The sequence below is a fragment of the Myotis nattereri genome (genome assembly GCF_964212035.1).
Source record: "Myotis nattereri genome assembly, chromosome: 3".
Classification (NCBI taxonomy): domain Eukaryota; kingdom Metazoa; phylum Chordata; class Mammalia; order Chiroptera; family Vespertilionidae; genus Myotis; species Myotis nattereri.
In genome coordinates, this window is record NC_138077.1 from 64,046,661 (window position 1) to 64,068,207 (window position 21,547).

Sequence of the window (21,547 nt, forward strand, 5' to 3'; positions counted from 1 at the left end):
TAATATCATATAATCTGACTATAGATTATGTGAAGTGGAAGAATTTCTAAGGGAAAGGAGGACAATTTTTAGAACTTAAAGAAACAGAATTAATAAATAATATATGTATTAATAATCTACTTTCTAGACACTGTTTTTCTACCTTGCCTGTTTATTGTATCTCTAAGTTTTATCTAGCTTTTCCTTTGCACACATAAATACAGTTCCCTAGTTCCTTCCCATAGGCATTCCTCTATTTAACATGATTTATAGTCTGATTACATAATATTTAGATAAGCTTACAATGATCAATTATTATGGTTTTTATTTAATGTATGCTCTTAATTTATTTTGACCTATTCATTTAATTGGGATTATGCATAGATCCCCCAAGCTTAAAATGAGAGTATTTATATTTTGCCTGAAAAACATTTTTGTTGTTTACTTTTAAAGATGATATTAAGTGTATGAAGTCTCAAACTACCATTAGCAAGAGAGGCAGAAAAAGGAAGAAGGCTTGGACTTTGGTATTAGAGAGGGGTTCAAATCTCAGCTCTTCTAAGAGAGGCTTGAAGTTATCTAATTTCCCTGAGCCTCAATCTCCTCGTTAAAAGAGAAGTGTAATTACTGGACAAGATTGTTATGGTGCCTGGCACACAATAGGTACTCTGTGAAGAATAGCTGTTAAAAGAGCTAAACTTGGCTCTGGAAAGGGTTTCATGGTGGGTAGATAGGCAGTAGCTGTTAAATGAAGGCACACAATACACACACAATATGTATATGTGTATACAGGTGCTCACTCCCAGCTCCAGGAAGGGAAAGAAAGTGCTCATTCCCCCAGGGAGCCAGCCAGCCTTCCCCAGATGTGTGTATGTGTGTGTGTGTGTGTGTGTGTGTGTGTGTGTGTTTTCCTGGTTTACTCCAGTAAACCAGGATGAAAATCAAGGAGGGGCCCTGCTATACTATGTGATTGCATGTTACCCTTCTGATTGAGAGGGGCCAATGAATGACAGTAGACAAAGAAGCTGGGTGGGTGGGTCTGAAAGTGGAAAAGGGGCCCAATGGCAGCAATGTGAAGATGCTCTTTGAGAAGTGTGAGGTCGTGTCATGCTTATTTTATTTGCTGATCCTCCACCAAGCCTTCCACGGAGGGCAATGTCTCATTATTCTTTTGAGCCTTGGTAGACTCTTATCTAGGGGAGAGGGCAGACACAGGGAGAGAAGGGGCTTGGCCAAACCCCTTTCCCCAGAATGTGACATTTCTACTCTCCCTCCCTTTTAGATCTGGGGAAGGCTGCCTGGCTCCCTGAGGGAATGAGCACTTTCTTTCCCCTCCTGGAGCTGGGAGTGAGCACCTGTCACACACCAACACATCTCTTCCTGCACAGCTTCTTCTCCTTCAGCTCCTCCAGGTCTCTCCCCTAATGGAGGAGAAGGTGAGCATAAAAGGAACTGCTAAAGGCCCATGAATATTTCAAATGGAAAAGCCAAGAGACTCCATTAAACCCTGTATAGTCTGCTGTAAATGGAGAAAGAAGCTGAATAATGAAATGAGCAGAGATACTAAAGCGATATCAGAGCAAACCAAGCAGATACAAAATAAAACGCTTCTCACCAAGACAAAATCCCCATTTCCTCTGTAGCCTGCAATCTTGGCCAATTCTTTGTAGACCTCTGACATCCTTGTGCCTATCACCACAAAAAGGCAGAGAAGACCACATAACCCAATGGTTAAGAACAAGCTTTTCTAGTCCAAGAATCCTGGTTGGACTTTGGTTTCTCAGATTGACCATGGAAGGGAAGATTTTTGTCTTTTTTTAATGTTTCCACTTTAATATGCTAAATGAGCCAACTTAATGCGGGGAGAAATGAAAAAAGTATAAGTATAGAATATTAATATATATTTAGAGGATTCTGGATTTATGCTCTGCTGATTCTCTTAACTATTCAACCTGCTCACACCAATCAGAACAAGTTCTATTCTTTCCCCAGGGGTCAGCATTATAAATGTTATCACTAGCAGAATATCTAGCTATCCTTTATTTTACTTATGATAAAGTATGAAATTAGGATGAAGCAATTAGAAATAATCTGGAAATTTTGTCAGGGACACATAATTCAACTTACTATTACTTTGTGTAACTTGAAAATGCTCTCAGGTAGGTTTTATCCATGTTAAGGAAGATTTAGCCGGCATGATGCCAAAGGCATGGAAGGAGGTGCCATTTTGAAGGTGGCATTATATTTACTGAAGTTTTCTAAGCAAATCTATTTTAAGTGAATATAAAGTAGTTTTAATAAACCTAAAAGATGGCCTCTAAATTAGATTGGAAGGTTCTCCAGTATGAGACTGGGGCAAGAAGAGCATCAATTCTGAATCTACATAGAAAATGAGAGAAAAAAAAGGTCCTTTCTAATACATTAAAAGAAGATTTATGGAGTAACTGATGACCGGGGGCTCCCTGATAGGACATTGACAATCTGGAAAGTGGACAACTTGGAAATTGGCAAGGATATCTATAATAATAAAAGCGTAATATGCTAATTAGACCGGATGTCCTTCCAGATGACTTTCCAGATGAAATCAAGGCTGTGAGGGAAGGCCAGGCCCCAGGTGCCAGAGGGAAGCTGGTGCTGGCAGCTGGGGGAAGGAAGGCCTACTCTTGTATGAATTTCGTGCATTAGGCCTCTAATATTATATATATCCTAAATTCCTAAAATGTGGATTTTTCATATGTTAATGTTTCTAAAATGAGATTTATCATCAACAATATATATACCTAATGTGATAATGTTCCCTTATATAAATATTTTTTTTTCCAAAAAGAAGCTATTATTTAGAACTATTTTATTTAGAACTATTTTATTGGTTAACATCTTTTGGCCAGTGTTTAATTGGGTCACTTTTTCTTCTTATTATTGAGTTGTAAAAGTTCTTTGATATATTCTGGATATAACTACTTATTAAATTATATATGTGTATTCAAAATACATTAAAGAATTCTTATAACTCAATAATAAGAGTATATACCTGCATGTAATATATAACATATTTTCTATTTATACTGTCCTTAAAGGACCAGAAGTTACCCTGGCTGGTTTGGCTAGTGGATAGAGTGTTGGCCTGAGGACTCAAGGGTCCCAGGTTCGATTCCAGTCAAGGGCATGTATCTTGGTTGCGGGCACATACCCAGTGTGGGGTGTGCAGGAGGCAGCTGACCAATGTTTCTCTCTCATTGATGTTTCCAGCTCTCTATCCCTCTCCCTTTCTCTCTGTAGAAAATCAATAAAATATATTTTTTAAAAAAGACCAGAAGTTGATGAACCAGGAGATCACAATTCTATTTCCAGTCAGGGCATATGCCTGGTTACAGCTCGATTCCCCAGTGTGGGGCATGCAGGAGGCAGCTGATCAATGATTCTCTCTCATCATTGATGTTTCTATCTCTCTCTCCCTCTCCCTTCCTCTCAGAAATAAATAAAAATATATTTTGAAAAACTTACGCCCTCTACAAAAAAGATCAGAAATTTTAATGACATCCATTTTATCAATTTTTTATAAAGTATGTTTTTGTGTTCCATATAAGAAACTTTTGCCTATAGCAAGATTATAAAAATTTTCTTCTATATTTTTAGAGTTTTAGCTTTTACATTTTAATCTATGATGTAGTTTGAGTTAATTTGGTATATGATTTGATGTAAGAGTTGAGATTTATTTTATTCCATACAGATATCCATTGTTCTTATGTTTTTATTGAAACAACTATCTTATCCCCGTTGATTACCTTGGCTCTTTATAAAAAATCAGTTGAACATATAACTGTGGGTCTGTTTCCAAACTCTCTATTTTGTTCCTTTGACATATGGCAATGCTATATTGTCTTGATTACTTTAGCTACACAGTATATTTTAAAATCAGGTAGCAAAACATGTTGCATATTGGTCTTCTGAATTTCCAAATAAATTTCAAATTCAGCTTGTCAATTTTTCCTAAAAAAAACCTGCCTGGGATTTTGATCGTTAATCATCATTGAAAAGCAACTTAAAAGCACAGGATGTCTCTGCATACCCATTAAAATGGCTAAAATTATAAAGACTGACAATATCAGGTGTTGGTGAGGGAGGCTTTACAGCAAGTGGAACTCTGCTACTGATTAAAATGAGAAATAGTATAACTGCTTTAGAACAGTTAGTGATCTTCTTCAAAAATTAAATATTCACTCACTACATAATCCAGCAATGTTATTCTCAGTTATTTGCCCAAGAGAAATACAAACATGTTAACACAAAAACTTATATATAAATGTTAATAGCAATTTAATTCACAATAACCTTAAACTGGAAACAACCCAAATATCTAATACTCCCTCTGTCCCATAATAATAGTAGCAAGTGAATATTTAAACGGGAATTATTGGCGAATGCAGCTGTAAGTTATGTTGTAGCGCAAAATTGCGAAGCCTTCAATCAAAATCAATGTTTCATGACATCTGTCATTTGTTTTGACACATCTTTCAATTTTTAGGTTAATCTAATTATTGCGAATTGTAACTATTTTTTCTAATTTCATCCACTGATCGAAATCAATTGTTTTATTTCAGTTGAATATCAACCCATTGTAAAAGTAAGATGAAAAAAAAGAAGGGTTTTCAAGCAAAGATCGAGTTGCGATTGTCCAGTTCTTGATGCATCAAAAGAAAAAGGAAAAGTTGCAGAAAGGTGCAATTACATTAGCTGCAAAACAATTTAAGTGCAGCAGAATGACCATATCAAGAATTTGGAAACGTGCTTCCGAAAATAATTTTCAAGGAGAATCTTATGCTAATGTTGATTCTTTGAAAAAACAAATCTGTGGATGTAAATGCGAAGATTATGGAGAAAAACTTGAAAAACTTAGGCATATTCCTCTTAGCAGAAGAAGCACCATATTAGCCTTTGATAATATTTCTCCCAAAATACTGGATAATACGTTTCTGTCACTTCAACAAGTTATTCTGGAAGCAATGAAGAACGATGGCTCCAATAATTTTAAGCTCACACATATAGGGAAAGCAAAGCTTCGCAGCCAAGGGATCCTACCTACAAGTTTAAAATGCAGTAATGAAATTATTGAAAAATACAGAAACTATCTGAACACTCAAAATAAAAATTAGGAGTACCATTTTTAATTTATTGTTTAATTTAATCTAGTTTTTTGATAATAAATGTGGCGTTCTATATTTATTTTCTTTTGCTACTATTATTATGGGACAAATTACATGCATCAACTCCTACTATTATTATGGGACAGAGAGAGAAACAGTGAGTGAATAAGCAAATTATAGCATATCTAGACAATATAACCATATTCAGCAATAGAAAGGCATGAACCACTGGTACATTAAACAACATGAATAAGTCTCAAAAATAAACTTCTTGAAAGAAACCACGCACGAAAAGGTATATATCTATATCTATATCTATATCTATATCTATATCTATATCTATATCTATATATATCTATATATATCTATATATATATATATATATATATATATATATATATATATATATATACACACATATATACACACTCTCACACAACCCTAAGCAACCAGGTGACTATTTGACTGGTCTACCGTTTGGTTGCTATGATGCTCACTGACCACCAGAGGGCAGGCACAATAGGGCCAGGATGAGCAGGAGCAGCATGGCACCTGGCTCAAGCTCGGCTCCTCCCTGGCTGCCTGCTGCTTTGCACACTACTACATCCCTCAGGGAATGTTGCACTGCTCATTTTGGCTGATACCCGCAGCGGGGGGATCAGGCTGAAACCAGCAGTCCAACATCCCCTGAGGGGTCCCAAATTGTGAGAGGGCACAAACCAGGCTGAGGGAACCCACCAGTGCATGAATCCATGCACCAGGCCTCTAGTATATCATATGATCTGTTTATATGAAAATCTGGAAAAGACAATTAAAATATAATGATTGCAAGAGGACCAATGATTGCAGGGAGTCAAGGTAGGTTTGGAAATGGGCTGGGAAAGAGCAAAAAAAAAAAACACACCACAACTTTTTGGGGAAATAGAAATATTCTATATCTTGATTATGATGAGGGTTACACAGGTGTATAGACTTGACAAAGCTTATTGAACAGTACTGTTAAAAACATATGCGGCAGCGCTAAGGAGCAGCAAGCTGAGTGATAAGGAGCAGCGAGCAGGTGGGCGGTAAAGAGCGAGGGGTCCCAGACTGTGAGAGGGATGTCCGCCTGCTGGCAGACATCCCCCAGGGGGTCCTGAACTGCATGAGGGTGCAGGCTGGGCTGAGGGATACCCCCACCCCCCTGCAGTGCACAAATTTCATGCATTGGGCCTCTAGTATATCAATAAAGTAGATTTTATATTTAATATAATTGACTCCTATTTCTTCCAGGGGAGATCTTTGGTGTTGGCTAATCATCTGTATTTTACATGATACCCCGGAAAAATTTCTACTTCCTAATTCCTTTGGAAAATATCCAGGATAGACACATGTGACAACTGATTCTGTGGGTATTACAGCTATTTAGGTGAAGCTCCAGTGTTTTTGTTTTTATTTTGTTTTCAATTCTTTAATTTTTTTATCTCATTTTCTACTTCTTATCAAAATACACACATACATATATTAAATTCATATACATAAGTATATATTGTTTTCTTACTCTAGGCAACAAAGCATTCTAATTTTTATTTAAATAAACACCCACTCTATTGTAATATAACAGTAATATACTCAGAGTAAATATTTTTAAATATTTGTTCAACATGGTTTGCTAATAGGAATGGATTCGTGTTGATTAAGATGTATAATTACTTTCATACCATATGCTGTTCTGATGTAAAATAAGGTTCCATTTTTGAAGGAGTCACCTAAGATTTTAAGATTAAATCCTATCCACTGTCTTGTTCATCTAAGCATAAGATATGTTTTATGACTTCTACTCAGAGCTTGGGATGGGGACAGTGTCATCGGCATCATTGAATCTCACTTCCAACCTCAGCTATATATTATGCTTTCCTCCTCTGTAGACATAATGGTATTATTTCTCATCATTTTCACTTTGTGCACTAAATCTTGGAAATATCTGATTAACCTGTGGGGGCAAAATGATGTTATATATATTGGACAACAAATCACCATGCTTATCACAGATACTCTAAAAATGTCCAGGGTCCAGGAAACTAGGACCAACTGGGTGAAACCATCACCCAAGAGGTTATTTATGTGTAGGGGTTACGAGGGCTGGCACTGCATAGAGGAACTAAAATGTCAGGGATCTTTTAAGTTGTACATGGCAAATGACAATTTAAATAAGCTTATGCAAAAAAAGAAAAGGGGTATTAACACACATAATTGAAAAGTCCAAGAACAGTACTTGCTTCAGGAATTGTAGAACTAGAAGACCAAACAATGTTATCAGGACTCTATCTCTTTCCATTTCTTGGGCAGGCTCTCTCCACTTGGTAAGAAAACAGCCATTATCTGTGGAAGACTTGCATTCACTTGTCTAGAAATCCTACTAGGAAGAAAATTTTATCCTGTCAGCTTTGGTAGAAAATCCTAGGGGAGGACTTGGCTTTAATCACATGCCCATGCTTAAGGCAATCACTACAGCCAGAAGATGTGATGGTCTGATTGGCCAGGCCTGGTTCTTATATCCATTCTATGTTGAGCATGAGAGGAAAAGATTCTGAGTCAGCTCCATTCAAACTTAATGGAATAGGTTCAACATAGAAAAGAGGTTGTCTGTTACTAGAGAAATGTAAGATGCTGCTGAAGGGCAAGAACAATGGATGTCTATTGCTAGGTAACGTTACAGAACAGTGACTCATGGATAAATACTATAGTAGAAGGAACCACTTTTAAAAATGAGTGCTAGATTCAAGGAGCAATTAAAAGACTTAAAGTACAATTTGAATTGTAATTTGGAGAGACATTAATTTGCTATTTTGAGATCATGCTCAATAGTAGGCAGTATCTTAAGAGCTAGAGACAGAAGCAAAATAGGGAAAGTTCTTGCCTTTATGAAGCTTATGTTCTAGTGATAGAAGACATGCAAATAAAATAATTGAGTAAAAGATATACTGGTAGTATTTTAAATAGAGACAAGTCTTATCTCTACTTGAAGTACTTTCACAGGGAACGGTGATAGGAAATATGGAGTGAGCTGGTCATGGGAGGCTTTGATGAGAAGGTGACATTAATCAAAGAACTGAAAGAGCCGTGTGCATATCTGGAAGGAGAGCATTTCAAGCAGAGAGAACCACGAGACCAAAGGTGGTAACGAAGTCTTAGAGATCCACTCGGGCAAAGTCAGGACTAGGGCAAGCAGGGACTATGAGGAGGCCACGTGACTGGAATCTTTCAGCTGTCATTTAGTGGTTGACTCAAAACTTGTCAGACTCATGTGGATAATTGCTGCCCCAAGTTCACCATCAGGTATATCAAAGCTCTCAGGAAAATACTTCTCTTTGTTGAGCATGAGAGGAAAAGATTTGTTGGATGAGTTGAAACTGATGCTGCTGTGGGAAGTGTGCAAAGCCAAAGGAAAAGAAAAGGAAGTAGATACTGATAGGCTAGAATTAAAGTCCATTCATTCATTATTTCATTCATCCATTCATGCATTCATTTATTTAACATCTGTCTGTAATATTCAGACACCAAGGAAACAGAGTACAAAACAAAGCAGGGCAAAAATCCCATGCCTAAGCACTTTGCTGTCTAGCAGGAGTTGTCTGCACAGACAGGATGGGCAACATCCAGGGGAGGAAGGCAGGAGTCATAGGTACAGGTTGGCAGGTGAGAAAGTCATAGGTACAGGCGGCACTGCAGGGCACTGTTGATGACCGCCCATGCTGAGGCAAAGGCTGCCTTTCTCTCCCCAGGTGGAGGGGATGCTTAGAGACCTCACTGACCCTTGCAGTTGTAGTACCCGGGACACAGGTGGTGCTCCTCCACATCCCCCATGGCTTAATGAACACTCCAGGGTCTCCAGGTTCTTCCCTTACCCTATTTGCTAAAGAAAGAAGCGGGAAGGACTATGTAGAGAAACAAAGAAAGACAGAAAGAAATGTTCCTCCTTTGGTTTCTATGCTGAATCTCTTTCCCAACATGGTGGAAGAGAAATTTTAAGCAGCATAATTTTTCCTCCCATGCTTTGAAAAATTTACAAGAGAGAGCAATAAATTCTTTTTACTCAGTGTATAAAATGAAATATCCATCTTCTTAAATACTGTATAAACATAAATTTGCATTTAGGATGAGTTAATAAATGAGCACTCAATTCTCACAACATTTAGTAATAATTACAGTCTATAAGAGGCCCTAGTTGATAAGCTTTGTCAAGAACATGAGCTGTTGTTTTATTTTTTAACTAGAGGCCTGGTGCACGAAATTTGTGCACTTGTGGGGGGGTCCCTCAGCCTGGCCTGCACCCTCTCACAGTTCGGGAACCCTCAGGGGATGTTTGACTGCCGCAGAGGAGGGAGAGGCTCCCACCACTGCGCTGCACTCGCCAGTTGTGAGCCCGGTTTCTGGCTGAGCAGCACTCCCCCTGTGGGAGCACACTGACCACCAGGGGGCAGCTTCTGCATTGAGCGTCTGCCCTCTGATGGTCAGTGCACATCATAGCAACCAGTCGTTCTGTGGTTTGGTGGATTTGCATATTAACCTTTTATTATATAGGATATATTTTTATTAATTTCAGAGAGGAAGGGGAAGAGAGAGAAACATCAATGATGAGAGAATCATTGATCAGCTGCCACTTGTACACCCCACATTAGGATCAAGCCCTAAACCTGAACATGTGCCCTGACCTGGAACCAAGCTGTGACCTCCTGGTTCATAGGTCAATGCTCAACCACTGAGCCACTCTGTGGGCACAAACATGAGTTTTCAAATGACACAAATCTAGTTTTGTAAGCATACTCTTCCCAGGCAATCACTGCAGTGGGAGATGGTGAAAGCCTACCAGGCATTGCAAACTGATGATTTGTTTTGGCAGGCCCAGTGGTATTTTTGTTTGATTTTTAATTTATTTTCAGAGTGTTTAGGTAGGTCATGAATTCTTCAGCTCACCAAAAACCTGACCAGCTTGGGACCAGTCCATGTTTTATATATGCAGCTATTTCATAGTCTATACCTTCTTTAGAAAGCAAGGAAACTTCTTAAGCTAATTATATTAGCTTTCTAGGAATATAAGACATTTAATTCCCCAGTCCTCATGGGCCAACCCATGCTCAAGCCTCACAGTTCCTGGATAATCACTAAGACCTCCTATAATCATTGGAAAATTGTCTAGAAAACAAGGACCCTAGCATTCCCTTTGGGAGTCTCAGGTAAAAAGTAGAGTGAGGCACTAGAGTCCAGGGGTGGGCAAACTTTTTGACTCAAGGGCCACAATGGGTTCTTAAACTGGACCGGAGGGCCAGAACAAAAGCATGGATGGAGTGTTTGTGTGAACTAATATAAATTCAAAGTAAACATCATTACATAAAAGGGTACGGTCTTTTTTTTCAATAGTTTTATTCATTTCAAACAGGCCGGATCCGGCCAGTGGGTTGTAGTTTGCCCACGCTGCACTAGACTCAAGGGCAAAATTGAAGATCACATCAAAACAATAGTAAACAAAGTAATATTTCAATGCAATATTTTAAAAATCAAAATTAATGCAAAAGTATCTAGAATAAGCAAAATATGAAAATGTCAATTAAAGACAGGTTGCTATTTGCTTGTTTCACCACCCTGCATTATTGCACAATGGTATCTGTCCTTTCCATTCAACCCTCAGTTCCCTGACCCAGCAAGGCAATGAAGCCCAGGTCCCCAGCTGGTAGGTTTATGAAGGCTGACAACAGCATGCCAACAAATTGGGCAATGTGGACCTTTCTATGTAGCCATACTTTTTATTGTAGAGCTTTTATTAATCTTTCTACTTGATTCAAAAAATTGGATATTGCCAAGACCGGTTTGGCTAGGTGGATAGAGCATCGGCCTGCGGACTGAAAGGTCCCAGGTTCGATTCCGGTCAAGGGCATCTACCTTGGTTGCGGGCACATCCCCGGCGGGAGGTGTGCAGGAGGCAGCTGGTCGATGTTTCTCTCTCATCGATGTTTCTAACTCTCTATCTCTCTCCCTTCTTCTCTGTAAAAAATCAATAAAAAATATATATATTTAAAAAAAAAAAGTTGGATATTTTAGTAAGTGTATATAGCATTGCATGTTTTTCCTTTTGTCTCAGGCTTTAATAAGGCACCCGGAAGCAATGAGAATCTTGAATTGTACAGTCCTTTGTCTCCATTTTGTCAATCTATTTAAAAATACCTGCAATGTGTTAAGCAGTTTTCAACATCATATATAAAGCATGGTCCCATTGATGTCTTAAATATACATATCTATATATGCATATGAGTATAGATAATTAGATAGTGGATAATATACCAGAAGAGAGGGAGACAAACAGGCAGACAGACTATGTAAAGCTATATCTCTAAATGTTAAAATGCTCAAATCTGGGTATAAACTGTGAAATGATTTTATCTTCTTTATTTCTTATATTTTCTGCCTTTCCAATAGTATAATTTGGGTGGTTAAACAATAGAATTATTTTAAGATTCTTATGACTATCCCATGTGCTCTCATAGCCTGATTATGTGTGACGCAGGGTTAACCAGGAACATGTTTTTTCTATGGAGGCATCTCACTTCATCAAACATGTACTTAGTAAGGTACCATCTGTGATACTAAATATGCTGTAATTACCAACAATGACACGTACCTGTAAAGAAAAAAAAAAATCAGGTAATCAATTTGCTGGAAAATGTGCATTCAAAATGTCCTTGCCACTTTAATAGAATTCTCCAAGAGAATTTAATGACTCATCATTCTCATACCTATAATCTTGTCTTAATTCACAGTGACTGAATTTCTTTCCAAGAAGAAAGAACAAAAGCAAAATTATATAGGAGAAATATGTAACTAAAAGAGGTGGTGGGTGTGGGTGCAGGCCTTGCCTACACAACAGGCAGGCATGAGTTTTAATCTCTTAAGGGAAAAAAAATGAGTTTTGTTTTTTGTTGTTTGTTTTTTGAAATAAAAAAGCCTACATTTCTATGCTCATTAGCTAACATTTAGCTAGAAGCATCACCAATCATTAAATTAATTTTATAACCAGCTTAGCAGAAGCTGTTTCCATGACAACAGACAATGTATGAGAAGGTTAAAAAAAGTTAATGGAATTTGTAGTGATCTTAATAATGCTTTATGGAAATCATTCATTAATTTGATTTTCCTATTGCTCAGGCTTCCATGACAACTGCAGAACTGGTTGATATTGGGAATAATGCATTTTGAGAGCTCCAAAGTGTTTTTGCCCTAGAGGATTGAGACAGAGATTTGGTAATCCCTCCCGCTCTCCCTTTTGAGGTGAATATGGGAAGGGATCGCTGTAAAAGACCCTCAGATTACCTCAGACTGACCAAGGAAAGTCAGCCTTCAGAAGGTTTGGTCAGAGCAGCAGGCACAGTGTATCCTTACTTTCTTCTGGAATCCACATCAATAAATTTGCTCATGAATTAAATGTTATGTGGAAAAAAAAAGAGGAATCATGCTGCTTCCAAGGTTTCTGAACTAAGCCACAGGGTAGCTGATCGTGAAAAAGACTGAAGGATGAGCAATGGGTAGAGTATGGAAATAAAGGATTCTATTTTAGAAATACCTTCATCTTCAAAAAACTCAAATTGTCTTACATCATGGTTGAACATTTTAAGCCCAAATAATACAGCTCAGTCAAGAGACTATTTCATGAATACGTGGCCATGGTGTTTTGTCAATTGAATATTGGGTCTGGTACCCAGAATGTGATCTTATTATCATTTGAAAGAACTACTTACCAATGTTGAGGGCTTTCTTAAACCTATTCTCAATCTAGTTTTTATTTTTTTGAAAGTAAATCAGATGTAGATATTTCATAATCAACAAATTGTGTTGCTTTCTGAACAGATTTGGACTCTGTTTTTGTATTTTGGAAGATCTGTTTTCCAGGATCACCTGATTTTGTGTGTGTTGCGAACAAGTTTGAATCACATTTCTCTGTGTCAATGTGAGGGTTGCAATTATACTTGGCATGTCTTTTAAAATTATTATGAGCCTCCCTGAGCTGTCTTCCCCACCTTTAAAATTCTATTAAAGAGCCAAGACTTTATCAAACAAAGCTATGCATAAGTAAAAAACAACACCCGAACGCTGACAAAATTAGTAAGCTCTAAACAATTAATATTAACATAGACTTAAAAATCATATGTTACTGTTTTCAGTATGACTATGGATTCAGTGGAATTTAGAATTAAATTTTGAAGGAGAAGTTAAACTGTTCCAAGTCATAGAAATGTTACTTACAAGAATAAATTTGGGGAAGATATTAAATGATTTATGCTACCATAAAAACTTAGGGAGAAAATAGAATTCCTAATCCAATATATTGCCAATATGGCTGCACTCCATTGATGACCTTTTCTAAAACCTTATCTCACATCTGATGACATCCTACTCAGATAACAACTGAGTCCCAGGCACTTGCTTCAAAGTCTTCTTTGGAAATCATACCAAGACAGAACAAATTTTAAAATCTTAAATTATTTTGTTATATTATTGATGCTTTCTGATCTTTTTTTCTTTATGGTTGCTTCTCTCAATGAAAATTCTACTTAATGTCAGTGACAAGGATTGATCCCTTAATCTAGGGAGGACTGATCCTTCAAGTGACACTAGCTTTCTTCAAAGCATTAACCAGACATCAGCTCCACACAGAGCTGAGTAGAGTTACCAAGGTGTAGGTTGTACCTCCTAAGATCACTTATTTACATGATCTTTATTATTTGAAGGTTTTGAAACAATTTTCCTTGTTAGAAAATTACATGTGCAGATGAGTGTAGGAAGCTTAAGGGGATCCATTGTCCATGCTTGTCCATGGGAGGGAACTCAGGATCAGACAGTGAATGACTTGTTAGGAATTTGCACCAGGATTGAATTGATTTAGGAAATTTAGAGAGAAAAAAGAACAGCATCAGCTATTTCAAGATTTAGGGACATAGCTGTTTCTCATGGGAACTATTTACCTTCTAATAGAGGGTATGTAGAAAACAGGAACTGGAAGGAAATTTGAAGAGTATGGATATGCTAAAAGAACACCATTTCTTTATATACTACCACCACCCACAAGAACAATGATAATAACTAGTCAAGAATCTGACAGTTGCCTTGTGTGGGCATAAGGCCAACAGAAGTCAATTAGCAGGAACATATAGAATGGGCTGTGTGAACACTTGGGTTAAAATAAATAATCTAAACAAACTCTTGGAGGTTTCTAAGAGTAGTGCATGCCTCTATATTTAACTTGTTAAAATCTATAATAACCTGCCATTGGGGACTTCTCCTGGAGGATGAAAACACCCTGTGGTGACTGTAGTAAAAGTCTTAGTAAGGGACCATCTGTGACACTAAATACGCTGTAATTACCAACAATGACACATACCTGTAAATTATACCCCTTCTTCCCAAATTTGTATATTGAAATCCTAACTTCTAATACCTCTGAATATGACCTTATTTTGAGATAGGGTTTTGACAGAGGTAATAAAGTTAAGATGAGGTCATTGCAGTGGAACCTAATCATATTTGACTGATGTCCTTACAAAAATGGTAATTTAGACATAGAAATAGCCATAGAAAATTAACAGAGGTAAAGAGAAGATGACCATTTATATGCCAAAGACAGAGGCCTGGAACAGATCCTACCCTCATGGCCCTCAGAAGAAGCCAATACTACCAACACCTTGATTTTAGAATTCAACCTTCCAGAACAATGAGAAAATACTCTGTTGCTTAAGCCGCTCGGTCTGTGGCACTTTGATACAGCAGCCTAGCGAACTAATACGGCCCCAACCATCCCATTGAGGACCAAAGCCATTGGTTCTGGCCAGAGCCTTAAGCTTCATTGTCTTTTCTTTGTCAGGGTTGCCAGTATAAGAATGGGAGACTAGAAAGAAGATAAAATGTAAGATCCCAGTTAGAGGGTGTGTCAAGCCAACTAATGATAAGGTGGAACAGAAATACAGAGCCATTGGAGTTTGATTACTCTCATGGTTTATTAATATTCAGATTGAAAAAGGAGCCTTAGAGCCGCAAGTAACGCTAATTGGCACATTTGCTTTATTTATTTATTTTCAAAACAAATTGGGTTTTTAAATTTTTTTCTTTTTGTTCATTCCATCACATTGAAAAGGAGGAAAAGAAAAATGGTTTTGAATTCACTCGATATTTTGGACTCCTCAGATGAACGGAACATTGCACACACACTTGGAACAGAGAGAGATAGAGAGGAAAGTGGACTCCCACAGGGCCACACGCACCAATTCAAAAAACTTGGATACAGTGCAAGAATTTCCCAAAATGATTGGATCATCATTACCAAAAACTCGCCATAACAACACCAAGAAACAAAAAATGTTTAAGCCACACTGTTTGACTTGGGATCTTTCCTGCTTATTTTTTTTTTTAAATGTTTGCCACATAGAGAGAAAGAGGGCTAGTGGGTGGGAGAGGACGGACTCACAGACGTGAGCAGGACAGGAAGGGCAACTTCAGAGTGGTGCTGAGAAGAGGGTGGGGAGAGACAGGGTCCAGGAGAGGGGAGGGCGGGGACGTGGAAAGCCATTTCTTAAGAGTTCAGGCATGTTCTTGGTCCGCCTCGAGTTCTTCTCCTTTACCCTCATCCTGCCGGGCACTTTCCTTAGGTTTGGTTTCATCTGCAGCTTCTGAGGAAGAAAACAAGATGGGAGGGGTAGGGAGGGGGAGAAGAGTTAGTATTTTTTCTCATCTGTTCACATGATAGTGCAATGCATTTTTTTTCATACCATTTCACAAGTGCTTTACGATGAAAGGAGATTGCTGTCTTAGTAATATAATTTCCAAGCTCAGGAGAGTTACTTCCAGAAGGTTGTTCAGTGACACATATGAAGAGCTCAGGAGCTATGATATTGGGAGCAAGGAGCCCACACAGAAATTACCATTGTCTTTAATCTCTCAGCCTTACAATCAAAGTATCCATGTATAGGCTCTTAACATTGGGAATCAACAATAATCTTGTATATTTTTCATTAGTGTCAGACTAATTGTGACAAGTACTTTATGTGGATCATTGAACAGTCATCCCCACTCTCTCATCCCTTATTTCTAGTATTATAAAAGCTGGAAAATGAAATACTTGTCCAGCCCCTTAAAGCTAAAGCTGTCAAAGCACACTTGCCTTATGAATAAGTGTATTCAATGGGGATTTTTGGAGTGTTTGTAGAAGACTTTACGCTATTTCCTAATTGCAGTCATTTTAGTAAGACTACTACTACTCATAAATATTTTTAAAGGCCAAAACCTTCCAAAATGACCATTATTAACCATTAAAGACACAACATACCAATCATATTTTCCAGCAAAATTTTTTCTATGAGACTAACTAAATTCTGATCATCATAATACTTTATGTACCAGCAGCATTCCTCATGGATTACAGAAATTTAGTATGCTAATGAATCATTTAATGTTCTGCCAAAAGAAAGTTTCCAGATTTATTTTAGCGAGGGCCTTCTATAGCAATTTGAAATATTTTTATAGAATTTAGTTAGCTCCCAGCCTTGCCCAATGTATTTAGTGCCCTCTTCAAATTACAAAAGAATAGAATATTGATTTGAACTGTTTAGAAGAATTAACTGTAGGAGCAAAATAATACTTCAAAACTCTCTTCCTAAAATAAAATCTTAGGAGCTAGTATGTATGATTTGAGGGAGATTAAAACATTCAAAATAAAAGGTGGATATAGGTTGGGTAAGGTGAGAAGAATTATATATTTGTGGAATTAAGGGAACAGAATTCAAAAGAGGAAAACAAAATAACAAAAATTTAGGTAACCCTGAGAAGCAGTCATACTTTCTGTCCCCCATTGGTGGGCAATCAGGTTAAATCCCCCCCCAATTTCTCCACTTTCTATTGATATTTTTGCCTGGGCCTAGGGGAAAAGGTGACACTTGACATGCATTTGTTAATTGAAGTCGCTACTATTTTCTATTAAAAGAGCTTCAATATCTACATATTCTCTCCTCAAATGCTTCAAAGTATTTGAAACATAATTATTTATTTATTCAATACATTTGTTTCAAGCACCTGTAATGTGCCAAGTATTTTTATAAGTATTGAGACGAAGCAGTGAAGAAACAATAAATATCCTTGCTCTTGTTTAAGCCTTTTATAATAAACTTTTAACAAACAATGAAATCTATAATCATAATATGTCAACAGTGAGAAGGACCTTTAAGATCATTCATCAGTAATTAAACCATAACTCTTCAAGGTCAATAACAATATCTATTTTGCTCAACTTTGAACAACTAGCTCCTAACCCCTGCCTAGAGCAGGGAATGCCCTCAATTAATATTTATTGAATGCAAGAATGAATGGACATCCTTATTTCATAGATGAGGAAACTAAAGTCCAGGAAAAGGAAGAGATTTTCCTTAAATCATAAGATTTTCTCATGACCAGGTTTTCCCATTGTATCAGGTTGCCATACTCAACCAGAGGGGTTTCAGCTCAAATCCGTTTTATCAATTCAGCACTGGAAACTAAGTACCTAGGGTTCACGGGTTTTGAGTGACCTACAAAACTTCCATGATTAAAAACAAATTGTTGTTCCAAAATCTATATAATAAAGAGCCAGGGTCATAATGACCGAAGGCTTGACCAGACCAGAAGTCAGTGCTGGGTTGCCTAGGGGGTCTAAACTGGCAGTCAGACATTCCCCAAGAGGCCCCCAATTGGAGTGGGTGCAGGTTGGGCTGAGAGAACCCCCCCCCCACCCCCGTGCATGAATTTTGTGCACTGGGCCTCTAGTGTAAAATAAAAGTCATATAATTAAAACTGATAAAGTTCAGTTAGATGACCACAAAAGGTAACATGTCAGTCAGTTAGCTGGGATTCAAGTCAGCTGAACACACACAATAATATATACATATTTTATATGAGATGAGAGTGATTTTATACTTGTTTTATGTTATTGAATATTAAACAAAGGGGTTATTTTTGTATTAGATTAAGGGACAACTAGTTAGTAAAAATAGAATGTGTCAAATCAGTGGATTCAATGAAATTCTTATAGACCACAGGGAATTATGGGGAGAAGAAAATCTAAAATAACAATGTTTTATAACCACAAAAGTGAGGTAAGGTAAGAACTCATACCAATATTTCTTTAAAAAAGTAAACCTACATGCAAATGAAGATAAAAGGCAATCAGATGTGAACCATATGCCTGCTCTAGTTAGAGCCACTTAAATGAGAGACCTGCATATGAGTTTGATAAAGGTTTGAACCTCAGACAAAGGGAAATTTATTGAGAACAGAACCTGAGTTATAGATAAACAGGTCCATTTGAGCCTGAATGTCAGCAAGAACTTCTGGGGATTGCTAAATTGCTCTTTCTTTCACTGATGCTGACTCTAGACAAGTCGTTGTAGTTAATAAATCATGTTGACCATATGGTTGTATATCTATATTTTCTTACCTGTTCTATCCAGCAGCCTCTCTGCCTAGAAAGAATCATGACTTATGACTTCCCTGGCCCCTAAAGCACTTAATTATAGCTAACATATTTGACCCTGACTCTATGCTCAGAACATTCTACGTATTTCATTCTATGTCATTTATTTACTAGTAATTCTCACAGGTACCTTTATCATCCAATGTTATAGGTGGGAAACTGAGGCACAGTAAGATGAAGTAACTTACCTAAGACCACACTGTTTATGAATGGCAGCAAGGAATTCTAACCTAGGACAAAGCCATCTAGGCAGCTTCTACTTAAGATTGCTCTTTCTGCCTTTAACTTTGCCCAAGAAGAGTGGGTGTTCACAGAGTGGGAGCTAGAGTAGGGAGTCCACAGGTATGTAAGCCTGGAGCCTATAAACTCTAAAAACAGATCTTGGTAAAAGCTGCTCAGAATGGAGGGAAGAATCCTGATTAGTTTTGTCTATCCTATATAATAAAGCGGTCATATGCAAATTGACCATCACTCCAACACACAAGATGGCTGCCTCCATGTGGTCAAAGATGGCCGCCCCCCTGTGGACACAAGATGGCAGGCAGGGGGTTCAGTTGTGGGCGATCAGACCTGCAAGGAAGGGCAGTTGGGAGCAATCAGGCCAGCAGGAGAGAGCAGCTGGGAGCGATCAGGCCAGCAGGGGAGAGCAGTTAGGGGTGACCAGGCCAGCAAGGGAGGGAAGTTAAGGGTGACCAGGCCTGCAGGGGAGAACAGTTAGGGGTGACCAGGCAGGCAGGGGAGCAGTTAGGCGTCTATCAGGCTGACAGGCAGAAGCAGTTAGGGGCAATCAGGCAGGCAGGCAGGTGAGTGGTTGGGAGCCAGCAGTCCCAGGTTGTGAGAGGGATGTCCGACTGCCCCAAGGGGTTCCAGATTGGAGAGGGTGCAGGCTGGGCTGAGGGACACACACCCCCGGGCACAAATTTGATGCACCGGGCCTCTAGTCTATATAATAAAAGCCTAAGCTACCATACGGCAGAATGACCAGTTCCTATGATGAGCACTGATCATCAGGGGGCAGACACTCAATGCAGGAGCTGCCCCCTGGTGGTCAGTGTGCTCCCACAGGGATAGCACCACTCAGCCAGAAGCCGGGCTTATGACTGGCAAATGCAGCAGAGGTGGCAGGAGCGCTAAGGAACAGTCGGCCTAGTGGTAAGGAGCAGCAAGCAGGTGGGCAGTAAGGAGTGAGGGGTCCTAGACTGTGAGAGGGCGCAGGCTGGATTGAGGGACACCACCCTCCAGTGCACGAATTTCATGCACCAGGCCTCTAATATAATATAAAATCTTGTCTTAGTACTTTCTGGTGTTAATTGCATAATTTTTAAATGCTAGGAATTAGTTAATATGTACAGTAATCTTTAGCATTTTGTGCAAAAACTATGATCATCATGATGAGTGTCAAAGATAGATGAATGGCTGAGGCCAGTTGGTCACTCCAATTATCATGACCCAATTAGGTTAATTAATCACATTTCCCATCTAGAGGATCAGCCTCCCACTGAAATAGTCATTGCTTAAGAAGAGGCTGTAGAAGCTAAAAATTACATGACATTTTTAGTACCGAGTGACATAGGACAAGTGAGTGAAAGAACAAGGTCTGAAGCTGGAAAATAAGGAAAACCTGCAATTGCTGCTATGACAGCTGAAATCCATCAAGTTCAAGAGTAGAAAACGCTTTTTGTTTTTCAGTTTAGCTCTGAATAAACTTTTGCTTATATTAAACATAAAAACCTCATGCTAATGAAGTTCAATTAGATGTTTATCTAATAATGATATTGTAATTTTGGTTAAGACATTACATGAAAAGAGCAAGATTAAATTAATCACAGGATCTATCTATCTATCTATCTATCTATCTATCTATCTATCTATCATCTATCTATCATCTATCATCTATCTATCTACCTACCTACCTATTTATCATCTTAGGTGGCCAGTGAATTTATCCTCTATAAGAGTCATTAATATTCTATCTAGTGATGGCTTCTCTCCACAATTCTTCACCAGGGGAAATCAACCCTCAAATCCAGCTTTATTATGAGAAGGAGTATGTCAAAGAAAAAACAAATGATGATGCATTTTAGTGGTTTGGTCTAAAAGGGGTGAAAAAGTTGTTCTGTTTTTTTAACAAAATTGACAGTTTTGATAATGCTTATATTAAATAGTATTTAAATTCTCAAAAATTACTGTCTGTCAGTTTTTACAGACCATGTTAGAATCTGGTAAAGAGCTATAAACTTCTCCAGCCTTGACATTTTAACCCTGACAAAAACATTACTTTTTCCAGGCTCAAAGACCTCTTAGAAATCACCATGTTCTCTAGCAGTCTCCATGTATTTGATCATTTTCTGTGTTAACTTCAAAAGAGAGAGTGCACATCATACACAGTAAAGCCATATCTTCTTAATGTCTTAGAGTTGAAGGATGCTTCAAAAGAGAAGAAAAAGGTGTAAATTTACTCATTTATTCATTTGGTGAAAGGTCCTAGGCCATAGTTACTATGTGCCATGCACTGTTCTAAGCACTGAAAACACAGCAGCGGTGATGCAGCAATGAAAACGCCAAGCAGTGATCTCGACCTTCTTAGAATTTATATGCTAGTAATTACTGGCATGTGTATTGCTTGTTGGAGAAGGAGGCATAAAAGAAAACAGTAGCTAGGTAAGAAGTCAGCACAAAGAGGTATACTTTCTCCTGGGATTTGCAAAGTTGAGTATCTTGAATGAATCTCATAAGTTTTGAAATAGGAAAAAGCCTAGTAGGTTTCACAGTCTGGATTCACAATAACCATTTCTAAAGAAATGCCAAGATCACGTTTAGATGCCAATAAAGATGGAAGTCATTTCTATGCCCCTTGGAAACTGTGTGGTGGTAGCCTTGAAAGAGTAAGAGGATCCATGGA

The 21,547-nt window shown here is 38.1% G+C and overlaps 1 protein-coding gene across 1 annotated transcript in view; it reads right to left on the minus strand.

Moving 5' to 3' along the window:
* Positions 1 to 15,186: 15,186 nt before the first annotated feature.
* GAP43 (growth associated protein 43) overlaps positions 15,187 to 21,547 on the minus strand; it is a 101,543-nt gene continuing 95,182 nt past the window's right edge. Inside the window, exon 3 of the mRNA XM_081087099.1 lies at positions 15,187 to 15,814. Coding sequence (XP_080943225.1) covers positions 15,726 to 15,814 — 89 coding nt within the window. The 3' untranslated portion in view covers positions 15,187 to 15,725. The remainder of the gene's footprint in view (positions 15,815 to 21,547) is intronic.